This window comes from Cyprinodon tularosa, unplaced genomic scaffold, assembly GCF_016077235.1.
Source record: "Cyprinodon tularosa strain WSP-4 unplaced genomic scaffold, ASM1607723v1 ctg61, whole genome shotgun sequence".
In the NCBI taxonomy this organism is placed as follows: Eukaryota; Metazoa; Chordata; class Actinopteri; order Cyprinodontiformes; family Cyprinodontidae; genus Cyprinodon; species Cyprinodon tularosa.
Window position 1 is genome coordinate 462,505 of NW_024039352.1, and position 18,153 is coordinate 480,657.

The 18,153-nt window shown below is 40.5% G+C and overlaps 1 protein-coding gene across 3 annotated transcripts in view; it reads left to right on the top strand.

Annotated features, from left to right (window-relative positions):
* The window catches only part of ehbp1 (EH domain binding protein 1), a 186,223-nt gene that overhangs the window by 130,810 nt on the left and 37,260 nt on the right, over positions 1–18,153 (top strand). For 2 of the 3 annotated variants that reach the window (XM_038307428.1, XM_038307429.1), the window contains 5 exons: positions 322–570; positions 4,250–4,401; positions 10,502–10,640; positions 13,305–13,405; positions 17,651–17,774. In XM_038307428.1, coding sequence (XP_038163356.1) covers positions 322–570; positions 4,250–4,401; positions 10,502–10,640; positions 13,305–13,405; positions 17,651–17,774 — 765 coding nt within the window. The remainder of the gene's footprint in view (positions 1–321; positions 571–4,249; positions 4,402–10,501; positions 10,641–13,304; positions 13,406–17,650; positions 17,775–18,153) is intronic. The other variant, XM_038307430.1, reaches the window with a different exon arrangement.

The following is an 18,153-nucleotide window of genomic DNA, read 5'->3' on the forward strand; positions in this document are numbered from 1 at the left end:
CCAGGTTATATTTAGGAGTCATAAATGAACTAAACGATTAACCATATTAGTGGGTATAAACCAAGCCGATTCTCACAGGGTCATGAATGTACTGTAAGCTGTAGCTCTGTAGTCAGCAGCTTTCGGTTCTTCATGTCTCCTGATGTGAAAAGAGATGGAATAGTCATGAGGTAAGAGGCATGTTAATACAATCTAACCAAACAGTCTTTCTGTTCTTCTCCCTTCATTCTCCTCTCTAACCATTACCAACCAAACCCCCCCCTTCTCTCGATTCCTCCTCTTTATGCACTTCTGCTTCTTTCTCTAACTCTGCATCCACAGACGCTTTGGGCAGGCTGAGAAGTGATGAGGAGGATGCTGTTGATGGGGAAAAGAGTGAGGATGAGGAACAAAGTAGGGCAGAGGAAGAGCAGCTGGGCTACAGCGATGTTGACGCAGATTCTGTTGATGCCACCTTGTCTGCTTCTGCACCAGTTACTAACCCGCTCCAGCAGGAGGCCCTTCCAGCCACTTCCAGCACCCAGGGCTGCCTGGAGCTTACTAACCCCGCCTCTGAGCTAACCTCTCTGGGTAAAACTACTGGCTGATCTTTGGTGGTGCTGCATGTTTCTTTCTACTAAAGGCTGGTTTATACTCAGAAACCAGGTCATCTTCATGTGTCGCAGTGAACGCAGATATGCCCCCGCCCCTTCCATAGACAGGAGGCCTCTGATTGGTCAAACCTAAATCCGCTTTACACTATGTGTATTTCCTGTTTGGTACCTTACCACCCTTTTCCACATGGATCCCCGCTCTTTTTCGCCCTTACGTCCCTTTGTTGTTGCACAAGCGTGCGTTTTTTACCACTTCCTCACCGCCTCGGCCGTATCTAGACCGACAGCTAGCTTGTGATTGTCCCTCTTGCGTTGTGGCGTGGAATACTATAGCTCAGACCACGCTTCAAAATTGGACATAAATCAAAAATATCTGCCTCATACCTGCGAGAAGCTCACTGCGACACACTGCTGCGGGAGTATAACCAGCCCTACTTCCTTTACTTCACCTTTACTTCCCCAGGTCAACTTTTAAGTCTAATTTTAATGGTCGCTAAATGTTCCAATAAATGTGTTTTTAATAATTGAAACACAACTTTCCTTATCATAGAGCATGTTTATGCATTAAGGTCACCAGGAATTAGTAATTGTGAATTTAAAATTCCTCCCTTCACATCTGTTAGCTTTTTTTTTTTTTTTTCATCATAACTTAAAGACCAGGTGTCGGTTCAAAAAGTAGCCCTATTTAAACTGCCAAAATTATCTAAAATGTCCCATTCACATTCGCTGCATCTCGCTGTTAGATACTCAGCTTGGATAGAAACTATGAAAAAATAAAGTTTTGTTTTTGTTTTTTTATTATTTCCTTAACTTTTCTATTAAACTGAAAGGTTTGTAGCAAACAAAACCGAAAAAATATCTTCAGTAAAACATTTGGCCAAATCTTCAGAGGTAAACTAATTATGTTTTGTAATTAATTTACTGTTTACTGCCTTCATTTGCTGTTGATGTAAGATAGGTTAGAGTACCGTGAGGGACCTGACCAAACCAACATAAAAAACAAACAAAATGCTTTCTCTACCTTTTGAAGCGCATTATCTTACACCTTTTTTTTCCTCTATTATGTTGTCTTTGTTGGTAATGTTTTAAAAAGAAATCGCTGGTTGTGAATGCAGCTTTAAAGCCTCTGATGCCACCCTTTAATCTGGCAATATTAACTCCCTGAATGCAGCAGATTATTTGAATTCTTTTTTTTTTTCAGCTGTATTTCAGTGTGTATGTGTTTGTGTGATACGACAAAGTTCAAGAGCATGTATCTGTATTTGGTGTCTTTATTCATACGTGTTTGTGTGTACATGTTTGCTGGCTGCACACAGAGGGGGTGACACATGAAACGGTCGCCCTCCTGTTCTTTCATCTTCTTCAGTGCAGTGGTCTGGCCTGGCAGGGGAGCTGTGGTTACCAGTCCCTGGAAAATAGAGCTGTATGCAGCGGCTGGCAGGCGCTCAGACACAGAGAAGGAAGGATGAACGCTCTAAAAAAGAGAATAAGGCGCACCTAATGTTGATAGGCGGATGTAAAAGAATAAGATGTGGGAAAAATGAAGGAGCTGTAAAAGAAATTAAACCTTTTTTCCAGAGAAAGTGAGTAAAATTAACGTATACAGATGCTCAGTAGTAAAATAGAATCACAGCTGCTCATGTAAAAACACAGATTAATGGTTGTACAGTCATCATAGCCAGGGACGTCCTTTTTAATCCAGCTTCTAGGCCTTCGGACTGCTTTTCACAAACCTAAAGAACGAGCTTAGTGTCCTCCTGCATTGTTCCATGACTGAATGGCTCAGGAACAGTGCATGTTTGGATTGGGTTTGAATGTTCGAGTAGCTGCATCCAAACCTTCCAGTGCAATCCTAAACCAAGATTAGATAGTTTTGATGTTTGTTAGCTAGTTTAGTTCAGTTCTTATTTTATGAAAATAAGTTTGTTGCATTTATAGTTAAAGGTATAGTGGAGGATTTTTGTGAATCATTAAAAAGACCCGCCCTCTCCACTTATTAAAAAGCACAATGCACAACTCTACCCGCTCTCGAGAGGGAACACCTATTGCTCGAGCCTGTTTCTCTTCGTTTTACTATCAGTGATGTGAAATGGATTTCTCCAAATAGCATACCAAACTTTACCTGTCGAGTAGAAACGTTGCAACCGAGGCATCAGTGGGAAGCCCGGCCTGTGCTTTCAGTGTACGCCATCGCGTGAAAGAATTCCCCAAAAACACTCTGGTCCTGTTTCTCTATTCTGAGACCTTTCTCTTCTTCTCATACACTTCTTAGAGACGTTTTCTCTTAGGACCTTCGGGATGTTCAAAGAACCTTGGTGAGAACGGTAAGCTTCAATGACTGTGTGAAACCGTAGCATAAATATACGCCTGAAAGAGCGCATGTGCAGAAACATATCACCAGAATGATTGACGATTAGGAGGACCACTTATATAGATGATCCACCAGGAAAAGGAACATCCTCCACTATACCTTTAAGCCTCTAATGAAACCAGACCTCATATTAATGCATTATGATAAAGACACAAATTAAAACTTTCTTAAAATTAAGTTAGTTTTAATTTTGTTTTTTGAAAGGTTTAGTTTTTATTATTTCAGTCAACAAAAATATTTTTTCAATTCTAGTTATGATTTTGTTAGTTTTGTTAACGATTATACTAATGGGCCATTAAAGATCGATGGAGACGGTTCTCTGGAGCAACGAATTGACTCAATTTCTGATACTTAAGCAGAGGAGTTCTGATTTCACAGCTTCCCACTTAGTTCCAGTGAAAGGAACTTAAAATGGTTTGAGATAGCAGGATATTTAGAACAGTTTCATCCCCCTAACTCAATGGAAACCGCTTGAAGACGGCCTCCTTCTGTTATATCAGGGATTCAAACATCAGCGTTGGACCTAGCTACTTACCTATTGCAGAATGGTAGGACAGTCATCCCAAAGTTAAAGCACGCTGCCTCAAAATTCTTCATCTTTACCTCAAATAAACATCTAAATACTTAAACCATTGACATTATTAAAAGACCCAGTAATCAAAGATTAAAGGCGCTGCACCTCATTCTGCACAGTTTTGAACAATGAGCGAGGACAACAGTTTAGTTTGAACTGTAAGCCCCGCCCCTAACCTTCCCCCAATAAGGAAAAGTCCTCCCACTCCGTGTGCAGGTAAGGAACTCACGTCTGGTGGTAAAAGTAATGAAAGGATGCCTATCCAGGAGGATTACAGCCAATGCAGAGTCCAGATTCAGTGAGTTCCTGCAAAAAAATTTCCATCTCAAATAGGCTTGTCCGAGATGTACTAAACAGTTCACTGTTTTGCAACATTAGAATTTTAATAGTAAGGTAAGTAAGTTTTAATTAGTTTAATTTTTAGACTACATTAACGATTAACATATTAATAAACGGGTAGCAAATTATCCTTAATCATTCTTTTTTTTCCCTTTTAAAGATTTTGAACTGGTGAAGCTGCGAATTAGTAAATGTTCTAATCTTTATGCTGTTTTTCACTTAACTGCTGATCTAAATGGATTAAAACATTGTTTTTTGTGCCTTTATGCTCCAGTGAACATTTTTAATGGATGACCAGCTGACGATTGTTTCAGTAGTCCATTAATCTTTTCAGTTACCTATCATCCATGATCTTCTATTCTTCTTCTCAAGGCACAAACAGTAAACATGTGGATCTGAAGCTGAAGAAGCTGGCAGAGACCAGTCCAAGAGGAGTCACTTCACCTTCATCACCCTCCTCCACGTCGTCCTCCTCCTCACCAACGGCCTCTTCTGCCTCGCCGCTCAGCCCTACAGGGTTGGAGGTACTGGTACACACTTATATAGAGCCCCTTCCCCTCAATCACTCCCTGCCCTTGTTTTATCTTGTGGTTTTTTGTTGTTTTTTCTCTCTTACTCGATGCACCATCAAAGCTTTACTCCAATCAATTAGACCAGATTGACCCTGTTTGTCTGCCTGCTGACCCTTTCAACTCATCCGTCAGCTGAAGCTTCATGCCAGACCATAGTTTATCCCTCTCATGTCCATATATGTCTGTTTAAAGCCGTGACAAACAGATACACGTCTGGCATCGCAGCGCTCTACGTTCTATGTCGCCATCGCCTTTATTGACTGTGACCTTTACAGACAGTTAGGTGTGTGTAGGGGGACAGCTGTAGAGCCCGTCCTGCTGCCTCTGTCTATAGCTGCTGATGGGAGTATTAAGTCAACATGGCAGTCGGGTAGTTTGAACATCTGTTTAATTGATTTTGAATGTCAAGTAGAATAAAGTGAATCGGTGTGCGGCTGTCAGTACATGTTAAACTCTCGGCACGTACGACAGTGCGGGGCGTCTTTGATCAGCTATTCACAGAAACACCCTCTTGTGTTCAAAGCCTAAATGGCTTAGTGCTTTAAGGCTGCCGGAGTGTATATGTGTGCATGTAATCAGATGGCCCTCACAGAAGAAGAATCGGCTTATGTACAGTGATGGGCCCAGAATATAGGACCTAAAAGAGACAAATATTAAATCTGTAGTCTCTAACAGTGGCTATCATTGTAGAAAAATATAAATATGTAGTCATTCTGCTATCTTTTTCAATCTAAAATATGCCTCCATTGGTGCTGATATGATGATCAAAAGAATCTATTCCTCCTACTTGACCATGTAATTAGATTAAACTAAATGAAAACAGGGATGGAGTTAAGCACCTGGAATCCCACCTGTTAGTAAATGAAACACCTTTAGGGATGCATTTGCTTCAGATTTATGTCCAACTATGATACAAAGCTAACTGTATATGTTGAAGCTAAAGAGACTAATGTTGATTAGCTTTTTCACTCTGTTGTGCTACAGAGTTGCAACATTAGTTAGAAAAGCTCCACAGTTTAAATGTTAAAATGCTTTGCAGCATTCAGTGTGAGTCCTTGTAGCTAAGCCATTTTTCCTGCTTTTGTTGTTTTTAGATAAAACACAATCATTCTGATTTTTTTTTTAAGGAGTGGTTCAAACTGAATACCTATGTCAAGTCACTGGCACTACTGTCAACATTGACATTCAAAAGTCGTAGCTGTAACTCTGATTAAAATGATACATTTTTCAGAAAAATACATCCACAGAACCTCTGGAGCTGTGACAAGAAAAAGTTTTGTTTTTACTGAAAAACACAGCATATTTGTTGTATAAATGTTAATATATCATATACTTCCAACTGGCTATGGAGGATTCTGCACCATTAGGAATAGGAGGTTTAAGTTAAATGAGATGGAGGTCAGACATTGATGTGGCTGAAAAATGGCTTCTTTACTCTGTTATATTTCTCAAATGTAAGCAAACTAGAGTGAACACTGGTCCAGCTTTTGGGGCTCAGTTAGCAGGCAGAGCTCTTCCCTTTTCTTCTGAATAAGTATGTTAAATATTTGCTAATGCTAGCCAAAGGATAACATTAGTTAACAGGTTCAGCTAATGCTAATAGAATGGCTGAACTGATGTTAAACAAAAATCAGAAATCTCTTGGCAAAAGTCTTATTCTTGCAAATTTAATAAAACCAGATGTTAAATACGTTCATATTGAGAAATTGCAATCAAATCTAAAGAACTCCCTTTAATGTAAGTTTCCTCTTTCTGCATTAGTCTGTTTAAACTGGACATCCTTCAAAAGTTCAGTAGTCACCAGGCACATTAGTATATACCTCAATAACATAACTTGGAAAATTAGTTTTATATATTTGTTTATGCATAAGTAAAAAGCGTAGCAACTGAGACAGGACTGGAAAACTTTGAAGATGCGTCTTTATACTGGTGAAGGTTCTCAGTCATCCAGGTCATAGTCAATCCAAAAAAAGAAAATTTAAAACAATCCACTGGACTTGGTTTCCAAGTTTGAAGACGTTTCACTTCCCATCCAGAAAGCTTTTTTAATTCAAAAAATGTCCATTGAACTCCATAGAACTTCCTATAAAATGGGAGTTATATTACCGAGAGCGAATGGTAAACATCTGAGATTGCTTTTCTTCCTCCCTACTGGTACAGCACATGTATTACAACACGGACCTGTCCTTAACAGAAAATGAATATTGGTTTAAAATACAATCTAGCTTGGAACAAATCCTCACAATTGATTTAATAATTATTTATTTAATTCATTTTTCTTGAGTTGATTCATATGAGTTTCAGTTTATATCTGACTTTTACATAAAATAAAACTTTATTTGCAGTCTGTTAAGTGTTATTCTGTGTTGTATTCAGAATGTATATTAGAAGGGCAAGGCTTCCCTAACTTCCCTCTAGCCTTTAACAATGTCTAGAGACTTTTTTGTCATGTATGATTGTTGAGGCAAAGAAAGTACAAGGAACAGATCTATAGAAAGAAAAAAGGTGTGAATAATTATCTTTCTGTACGTAGTGGTTAGTTTGAATTGTTTTCTTGTTTAAATAAGGACATATTTTCCTTCCAAAGTCTGTCTGGGCTCCACCAGGTCCTTAAGGCTGGTGTTATGCCCCTACAGGAACATCACCCACCAACACACAGTGTCCTTCTCATTACCGATTGTGTGTATGCGCAGCCTCGGCGGCGCACGATAAGGCCATGCGACGCTCAGCAGACTGCAACATTAGTCACGCAGCCCCCTGCATGCACATTTTCAGCCTCACATGCACTAAAAACCCTGAATCACCACTGCTGCAGCTTACCACAGTGATTGTAGCAACGATAAGAGATACTGAGGGAGAATGAAAGAAAGCAAGAAGGGGCAAACACCCCAATATCTGCTTGTGCCAGAGTGTGAAAAGGAAATGGAGGGGTAGTCAAGTGGGCAGGTGTTCAGCATGCTTGTGCGATCTTCTGATTGAAATGGTGTCGCCCTCGGTAGAAATGTTGCTGCAGATAAAAGCACGAATGACAAGTCATAATTTTACAACAGTTAAGCAGTAGGTCTGTTAGTGTTAAGGCGGCCTCAGGATAATTGCAGTATTTTCTGCAGATGGACGCAGATGACAAGCATTAATCCAGTTAATTGACATTTAATTAAACTTTTATTTAAACTAATGTATGAATTCTTGATCAAATCTATGTTTGATTGCAGGGTCTTTGTTTGGGCTTCTCTAATTTCAGATGACCCACTAATCTGTTAAAAGTTGAAGGATCAGTTCCTTGAAAGGTTACAGGAATCACTTTATATCTAGACTACAAAAAACATCTTTATGAGATTTTCACACTCAGTCTATAAACTGCTACAAGATCACCTTATTAATACAGACAGAAATGATATTATCTATTTATCCATCCATCCATTTTCTCCCGCTTATTCCGTCCCTATATACGGGCGAGAGGCAGGGTAAACCCTGGACAGGTCACCAGTCTGTCGCAGGCAACATAGACGCATAACAATGCACACGCTCACACCTAAAGCCGGCCATACAGTGTGCAATCTTCGGGGCGATTTTCCAGTCGTGCAAGAATTTTTCGATTGTGCCGAATTTCAGCCTGATCGTGCGTCGTCAGTCATGTAGTGTACAGGGGTTTACGGGCGGCGATCAACCTCTCACGACCACCTCCCCATCAGGAATTGTGAGGTCGGGAGAAAATCAAACATGTTTGATTTTTTCCGGACCGTCATGGGCAAATCGCTCAGGTTGCATGCGCAAAGAAGGACTCTTCTTTTTATTCCTCCTCTCAGATGTAAACACAGCAGCGTGGCAGGGATGCAATGAGTGAAATGCAGTTCTGTCTGTAAAATTGACAGACCGTAGGAGCCACGTTTGCTCAGCTATGTCTTTTTTTCAAATACGTCGTCGCCTTTTCTTTTAAGGACCTTCAGCACAAAATTGCATAAATTGCCAAGGCAGCGCAGTTCACTATAGTGAGCTTCATATTCCCCTTCTATTTGTTTGGCTTCAGGATAGATGAGTCAAAGCAGCTCCATCTCACTGCGGAGCTGAGTCTGACATGCTTTTTAGTCGTACAGTGTGAGCAGGTAGATCGCATCAGAGCATCGGGCCGAACATAAATCGTGAGGTGTGAAATCGACTGTTCGACTAAACCCTGCAGTTTAGTCGAACAGTGTGAGCAGCAGCTGCGTGCAACGATTGAAAAAGATCGCACGGTGTAGGCCCGACTTAAGGAGAATTTAGAGAAGCCAATTAACTTAACAGTCATGTTTTTTGACTGTGGGAAGCTGGAGTACCCGGAGAGAACCCACACATGCACAGGGAGAACATGCAAACTCCATGCAGAAAGACCCCAGGCTGGGAATTGAACCCGGAACCTTTTTTGCTGCAAAGCAACAGTGCTACCCCCTACACCACTATGTAGCCCACATAACATTTTTGGGGGAGTGTTGGCCTAGTAGTTAGAGTAGTGCGCTTGTGCTCCAAGAAGGTTGCAAGTACCTGGTTCGATCACCACAGCCAGCACTCTGGGTCCCTGAGCAAGACCCTTAACTCCACACTGCTCCACAGGCGCCGCACAGTGGCATCCCACTGCTCCCCAAGGGGACGAGTTAAATGCATAGAGTGAACTTCTCCATTGGGAGATCAATAAAGTTTAATTAAAATTTTTTTATTATCTAGTTTTTTATTATTTTGATGCACAAAATTAAATTAAATTAGGTGATAACATCATGGAGTATCACTATTTTGGCTACTTCTGTTCTATAATAACACAAACAGGCTAATTATTCATGCTATCTGCTGATGTAGCTCTGAGAAACTAAACACTGCGTAAATTTCTGCTTTCATGCATTTAAATGGACCGACATTTTGAAAGTTAGATTAAAAAAGGGTTTAAGAGGAAACACTATTTAAATCCTTGGTTTTCTGTTCTAGCTGTAGTCGGCCCATGCCTCCTGTCAGCTACTAGCTAACTCATTCTTTACTCAGTTGAATCATCATAATTTGAGGACTTTTCAGATCTGGGTTGCTTCTAATTTTCCACGTTCTCTTTACTTTTAATGCCCGTCAGTAAATTGTATATAAACTTGCTAGCTTTGCGAGCTGCTGCCTCTGAACACAAACAAGGTCATCAGTGCCTCCACGCACCCCAGTTCTGGTCCTGTTTTAAAATATTTAATTGGCCTTTTTTTCTATAAAAGCCCAAAGCGCTTCATAAATAAATTTCCTTCAATTTCGACTTGACACAAGGTTTTAAGTGGCCAGCGGAAGCCGACAGACTAATAGACAAAACAAAGTGAGGAGAGGCTAATTGCTGACTTTGTTTTTGAGAGTCAATAATGTGAAGAAGCTCTAACAGCTCCTCGTCTACGCCCCGTTTCCCACCCACCCACGCTGACTCTACACCATGTTCGCCTATCTCCCTCCGTCTCAAGCGCCGGAACGTGTCTGCCCTAATTGTCGACTTTATTACACGTTTCGCCGTCTTATTAATGCTGCCGCAACGTCAATCTTTAAGCGAAGTCGGTTTCTTTTTCCACTCGGCTTGGCATAGTCGGAGTCTCGGTAATAAAGCGGCTCTGCATCCCGTTTCTGATAGAGGGAGAAGGGAGCGTTCAGCTTTTTAACATGTGTTCACTTTGAAAACAATAGCAGTTCCTTTTTTTTTTTCTTCTTTCTTTTGCATTTTGCATAATCTGAATATATTTTCTGGCTGGAGGTTTTGTTGAAAGTCGAGTTAATTGCCTCCTTTTTGTCTCGCTCATGAGTGAGGCAGACAGTGAATGAGTGTGTTGGTGTGTGTGTGTGTTTTTTGGAGAGACTCATGCTAACAAATTATAACAGAGCTTCTATACTGGTGGCAGGTGTGTAAAACCTAAATTTGATAGAAGGTCTGAAGCAGATTTCAGGTTCAGATGAAAGCATATTATAATAAAGTTCTTTCCTGTTTGTTGGTTTGTTTTATCCCATTAAAGTTTTCTATTTTGTGGATTAGATTATCTGTTATTTAGAGGTTCTTTTCTGTCTGTTCAAGAACAACGCTGAGGAGCTGCGTGCGGAGCGTCTGCGCAGAGCCACGGAGAAGCTGCGCAGCCCGGTGGTTTTCAACAAAGACTCCGCTGTGAGGAAGACTCAGCTAAAGTCCTTCAGCCAGTACGTCGAGAACAGACCAGGTGAGAACGCACACCATGCAGAGAGTGACAAACGACCGGCGGAGGCCTTTATGTACCAGAAACCTCCTTCTTTATGGCTCTTAACCCTTTATACGGCACTCAGTGAAATACTTTGAAAATCTAAATTTCAAACCAGTAATTTTATTGGAATCCAGGACAAGACCTTATTCCCTATGTAACATTAAAAAAATATGTATATTTTGATGGCAAAAATGAATGTCAATGTAATAACAAGAAACACCAACTTGCCCGGATATATTAAGAAAAATGACAAAAGTGCTTCTGTAAGAAATTAATGAAAAACACTCTGAGAATAAAAGAAAGTTTTTTTTTTTTTTTTTAGGCATTAATGGTGATACTGGCACTTACAATTTATAGTTTATACAGTGGGGGAAATAATTATTTGACCCTTGCTGATTTTGCCGGTTTGCCCACTTACAAAGAATGCAAGGATCTATAATTTTAATCATATTTATATTCTAACAGTGAGAGACAGAATCCCAAAGAAAATTCCAGAAATTCACCTCATATGAATTTATAAAAATTAATAACCATCTGATGAGGAAAAACTAGTATTTGACCACCTACCAAACAGCAAATATTCTGGCTCCTACAAGCCAGTTAGTCTTTCTTTAAGACACAGCCCCAATCCCAACCAATTATCTACATCAAATACACCTGCCTCACCTCATTACCTGTATAAGAGAAACCTATCAACACCCAAACAACCAGCATCCAACATCACCACCATGGGCAAGACCGAAGAGCTTTCTATGGGCATCAGGGACAAGATTGTTGATCTGCACAAGGCTGGGATGGGCTACAAGAGAATCGGAAAGCAATTTGGAGAGAAAAGATCAACTGTGGGTGCAGTTATCAGGAAATGGAAGAAGCACCACACCACCGCCAACCTCCCTCGGTCTGGGCCTCCACACAAGATCTCGCCTTGTGGGGTGTCTCTGATCATGGAACGGTGTGTTTGGAGAGCAAAGAACACAGAGTACAACCCAGAGAACACCATCCCCACCGTCAAGCATGGTGGTGGCAACATCATGCTTTGGGGGTGCTTTTCAGCCAAGGGGACGGGACAACTCCATCGTATTGAGGGGAGGATGGACGGGGCCATGTATGGTGGAATTCTGGCCAACATCTCCTTCCCTCAGTGAGAGAGCTGAAGATGGGTCGAGGATGGGTGTTTCAGTACGACAGCGACCCTAAGCACACTGCCAAAGCAACAAAAGAGTGGCTGAAGAAGAAGCACATCAAGGTTCTGGAGTGGCCTAGCCAGTCTCCAGACCTGAATCCAATTGAAAATTGTTGGAGGGAGCTTAAAGTTCGAGTTGCCAGGCGACAACCTCGGAACCTGAATGATTTGGAGGCTGTCTGCAGGGAGGAGTGGGCCAGCATCCCTGCTGAAATCTGCACAAACCTTGTCACCAACTATAAAAAGAGTTTGACATCTGTGCTGGCCAATAATGGCTTTTCTACAAAATATTAACATGCTGTTTGGTACGGGGTCAAATACTTGTTTTTCCTCATCAGATGGTTATCAATTTTTATAAATTCATATGATGTGATTTTCTGGAATTTTCTTTGGGATTCTGTCTCTCCCTGTTAGAATGTACATATGATTAAAATTATAGATTGTTGCATTCTTTGTAAGTGGACAAACCTGCAAAATCAGCAAATAATACTAAATAATAGCACAGACCACGCTTCAATATTGAGCACAAATCAAAAATGTTTGCATCATACCTGCCACAAGCTCAGTGCTACGCTGCTGCGGGAGGATAACCAGCCCTCTAGGCATTGGTTAAAGCTGTATAGCCCCTCCTCCACTTGTTTCTGCATAGCTCGACTGAACATACAATATCACAAATTTCCTTCAAATTAAAAAAGATTTAAACTGCTTTCAAAATGTTTGCTTCCATTAAAAAACAAAAACAAAAAAATAACATACCGGTTGGACGTCGAAGTTAAAGGAAGGCCCCCATCGTTCTTATAAAAGCCTGTTAACGCTCCATGCTTCATATACGGGAGCAGTCATCCCTGTGTTTCTATATGTCTATTTTAGTCCCCATTCAGGGATTTACAGATGCTTGTTTTAATCACCTGAAATCACAGGTTGAGATGTCATTCATCGTCGCAATTTTCTTCTCAATTTAAAGCCAACTTAGAGCCGCCCTGTTGTGACAACATTCCCTAACAATCCTGCCAACTTGTTGAACTCATGAGAGCAATAATGCTCGACAAGCTTAGAAACAGGTAGACCTTTTAAAGTGCAAGCAGAGAATGGAAACAGGCTTTAAGATGACACTATTTCAAAAGCAGCTCATTCTGGTAGATGATATAAAGCTGTCATGTCACAGCGTTAAATATCAGAACGGCAAAAAGGTGTAACATTCTGAGCAATGATCACTTTAAATATCTACCATTACATTTTGAGTCTTTATTCTTCATATAATTAAGTTATAGTTGATTTTTATTTTAGATATTAATGCAACTTGATTATATTTGTGTCTAATCATATTCATCTTATATAATGAAGTTTTACATTTAATGAAGAACAGGACACTAAATAGAGGAGACACTGGAAACCATTCCTGCATAAAACCAACACTTTGGGTCATTGTTTAATTTTTGTTTTTGATTCCATGCTTTCAGAGGTGAAGCGACAGAAATCAGTTCCTGAAGATTTGAAGAAGGTCGAGGAGGACAGAGGTTCACAGACAGAGGTTGACCTCCAGCGACCCTTTGAAGAAGAGGTTTGTTCATTTAAGATGGTTAGCAGTTTTAAAACAGTAAATGTTTCACTTCTGAATTGATTCTTATTAATATATATTCCTAAATGTTCTTTCATATAAATGAAAGATTTATTTAAAAATAAACATTATACATTTTGTAGTTGAACATAATATAAAACTAGTATCAACATGCTGCATAACCACACAGTCCTGTCATTCAAGCAACGGTTTGAAAGTTTTATTTTAAAGTCGTAGAGAAACGGCTGTTCCAACGGTGTAGTTCCCAATTCTCCCGAGTGGTGCACAACTTTATTAGAGTGAATAAAGTGAATGTGATTTATGAAGGGGACGGGATTGTTGGGGCGGAAGGTTCACAAGCAAGTTTGGTTGTGGCCGATTTCTCGGAAGCATCCTTCTAACCAGTTAGCAACTTAGTGCTAGTAGGTTCCCGATGGGAAATTACATTGGGACCAAGTAGCGCTAAATTGGTGACTTTGAAACGACACTGTCAGGGAACGCTATGGACGGTGGAAACCTCTCATTTCAACCGTTGCGTATATTAGCTGAGACATGAATCAAGATGCTATGACCAAAAAAATTAGATTCACCGATGACCGTTGATTTATGATTGGCCGAATTTAGGTGTACAGGCTGACGTATAACTAACTGGCCTGCATATGATAATAAAAAAAAACAGATTTTAAGACATTTAAAAATTTACACTAACTTTTGGGACAATATGGTCTGATAAAGAGTACATTTATATACATGTTTAAGCCAGAATGGTTTAAAATTTAAATATGACTTCCCTACGACTTTAATACCAGCAATCACATTTAAAATCAGAAAATAATCGAATCTATAACCTGGAATGGAACCGACACCCATGTTTGAAAGAAATAAAAACATCAAAATGAGTCTGGGTTTCCTGTTTAATCATCTCCCAGATGTTTGGTAGATTATTGTTTAGGTAAAAGTTTGTTGAATATCAGGGCGCTGAAACATTCAAGGTCATTTCTGCTACCAGGTCTGTAGATTTCCTGCTTGGTTCCACTTCTCTCTCTCTCCTCCTGCTACTCTTAAATTTCCCACCTTGCCTTTCACCTTTACCACCTCCTTCCTGCGCCGTCCCCTCCTTACCAGAGGGACATCTCCGTATTGATCTAAGACACTTCCATGTTAATTATAACACTGGTAGATACCAGCGGCCGCGTGGAAGTGGGTGCGCTCTACGTCCTTTAAGTGACACACATTTCATATTGTCTTCTCAAAGAGAGTGTTTATAAGAGCACTATTATTTCAGGGAGTGAGTGTTTGAGCATATGGGCCACTAGAGACCAGGAGGTGAATCTCTCCTCCCGAGCAGCCCCTCTCCTACCCTCGACCCTCCACCTTGGTCTCATCGCACACACACATCACCCTCCTCCCAGTGCCCGGGCCCCAGGGTTAATGGGTGTTCAACCTTTCCATTATCCCGATCAGCCAAGAATTACCTGCTGAATGATGTTTGCATTAATATAATATATATGGTAATTTCCCTCCTCTTAATTACGGCTGGGCTGAGCGCGGCAAGGGGAGTGGGCTGATCATGTGTAAAATTGATTTGCCAAGGAAAAATATGTTGATAGAGCGAGAGCGCGCAGAGGGGGGAGTAGGAGAGCCGTAGAGGGGAGGCTGCAGGGAATTTGCCCACACACACACACACTCATAGAGCTACATGAATGCACTCTCATGTGCTGGAAAGAGTACAGGAAAAAAAAAGTGCTGGCTTGGGTGGAATGAAGGAAAGGAAAAAAAAAAAAGTTTTTCTCCTGCTCACTAGTTCTCCTTCCCATTAAGGAAAACGAAGTGCATCAGCAATAAAAATGGAGATATTTTTTCGGATGCATCCTTAGTGGTGAAATTTGAATAAACATTTTTTCCCTCTCTGAGAGGAGTCTCTCTGAAGAATAGCAAACAGCAAGGAGACAGAGGTGAAGAGGGGTCACAAATGGAGAGTCTATTAAGTGCCTACACTTATAGAGTGATGGGTTGCGTGTGTAGATACGTCTGCAAATGCTGTGGCTGTGTTGGAGAAAATGGAAAAGACTTTGCTGAAGTAGGAGAGTGTGTTGAAGGGTTGAAGGAGGAGCTGAATCAAAGGTTTAATTTAATAAAGCGGGAGGACGAGGAAGCTGCAGGTGGATGGAGTCTCCACTGCAAAACATAAACAACTTATGGATGAAAGATGAGTTCACATTAGCTATGAAATCACAGTTAATTATAAATCTATTCAGACATAATATCAGTGTTTGCAGAATTCTTCTCACAAACTCTTATAATTATATTCCAAGTGTCCACATATGCACATCTGTCAGCTCCGACTTTTTCATGTTGTTCAGAAGTTTCTTTAGGATTCTCTGGGGTATTTATTACAAAAGGAATCAGGTCTCAGAAACATTCAGATTAGGTATTAAAATACAACCAGATGCAAGTAAATACTAAATACCTAAAAAAAATAAAAATAAACACCTGATTTAGGTTGAAAATGAATTTCAATTAACAAGTAATTTAGGCTTTGATAGGAAAGAGACGAGCATGTCTATAGAAAATAAAAACAGCAACCATTTGTTTCGTTTACATTCTGTCATTCTGGCTCAAAGGCATCTGCCTTTTTATTAACTATGTTTGAGAAGGAAGACCTCTTTATCATCACCCTCATCTGTTGCTTCCTGCACAGATTATAGACTTCTCCAGGTCTGATCTAAAAATGTAAAGATGTCTTCCAGTCAGAAGAAAACTGCAGCTTATAGAGGTCCTGTTAGGTCCTGCTTTCTTTATATATGTTGAAATCATACCTGTAGGTATGTGGGTATTGATTTGTGTACAAAATAAATGTCTTTAAAAAAGATTACTATAACTTTACATGTATAAATAAATGTATATTGAAGCCATTTTGTCGTTTTAAAGGGTCGTCAGGTTGTTATTTTTGGGCTCGCAGGTTAAAACATTTGAGGAGCCAATTTTTAAAACTGTGAACTAAACTAATCCAGTGAGTTAGAAATATTAGCCTCTTTAGTTTAATGTATGCCCAGCAGCATCCTCCTAGACACCGTTTTCTTCCCTTTCTCTTCTCATCCTTTGCTTCGAAGTTATTGAGGTGAACTGAGGGCGGGTTTGCAATGATGATGAACGCACTTTAAATGAGGCGCTGCAGTTAGCCTGTATGTGTTTGTAAAAGTTTGGAAATATTAGGAGCTGCACCATACGTTGCATATGCAGCATAAGCTATTATCTTAAGCTATTATCTTATATTTAACCATTAAGAATCTACTTTAACCATTAAGCATCTACCTCCTGCATGCCATGAATATTTCTGAACTGTTGGATGGACGTTCGCTGGTCTCACTTGTGGTCTTAGCAGCTAAAATGCTAAAGCTCTTAAAGTATAGATTATTTAGTGATTTAAGATTTTCTGATGTTTTGCAGCCATATAAACCAAAATCTTAAACCATGAAATGAGTAAAACTAAATAAACTACTGAAGTTTTGTATTAAATTCAATGGATAAAGTAAGGTGTGAATTTATCCCTTTTTTTTATTCTTTCTGTCTTTTATTTTGAGATTTTAAGTGCTGCTTCTTTTATTAAATTAATTTCCCATTAAAATAGTAGTTTTGTATTTTATCTATCCTGAGCATGTTTTTCTCATTAGACTAATAGTTTTGATCCTATAATTAGTTACATTATTAGTTTTTTACAATTTTCTTGAGAAAAAACATGAATCTTGACAGATGGTATATGCAGAATTTGTTTAGATCAGAGATGAACCAGCTGATCTGAGGTCAGCTAAGAATAGCTGATCTGGGGTCAGCAGGTCAAATGGTTAAAAAAATCATCTTGATTTACTGCTGGATTCGAAACAACTACCTTTAAAAAAGAAAACTCTTCACATTTCTTCTGTTAGGTAAGGAAGCAGATATCCGCTGGAGACGTATGATTCTTTCACATTTGTTGAAGAATGAATCCCTGTTTCTGATCATTTTCTGCCTAAAATCAGTTTTTAAAGTGCTCTGATTTCTCCTCTGATCTTCCTAACCATGTCACCCTCCTCTTCCTCCCTCTCCCCCTTCATCCTCATTACCTCCATTATCCCTCTCCTTCAATCTCCTCTATCTTTCCCTCCTCTCCTCCTGTTTCATTCCAACTCTCACTACTCCTCTCTCTCTCATAACTATTCTCCGGCTGTTTTGCGCTCTGCCTCGCTCCCGCTCTCTCTCGGTTGACAGAAGGCGTTCAAAGACACCAGTCAGTATGTGGTTGGGGAGCTGTCTGCGCTGGAGAGCGAGCAGAGGCACATAGACGCCCGAGCAGCTCGCGTGGAGAAGAGGCTGCGCTATCTCATGGACACAGGTACCCCAAGCCCAATTACACTGGAAAAACTGTTTTGGCAAATTGAGCATACACACACACATAACACCACATACACATTTATGTACACTCTGAGAGTTTGTGTGTTTGTGAGGGGGGGGGGGGGGGGGGGGGGGGGGGGGGGTCTTTGAAGCCCCCCTCTTCCCTCTCCCTCCCTCTTGGATGAATGTTGTGCGACGTAGCGCTGGGTGGATATGAAAGGGGAATGGGGGGGTGGGAGGTGGAGGAGGGAGGGGTGGGCTGGATGGGGAGGGAACGAGGGGGAGTGTGTTTCGGGGATGGGAGAAGAAGGGAGACCTCTCTGGGCTGGGGTGATAAGGGAGCCCTTCATGGGGGAAACGATAACTGGGTGCGATAGCGC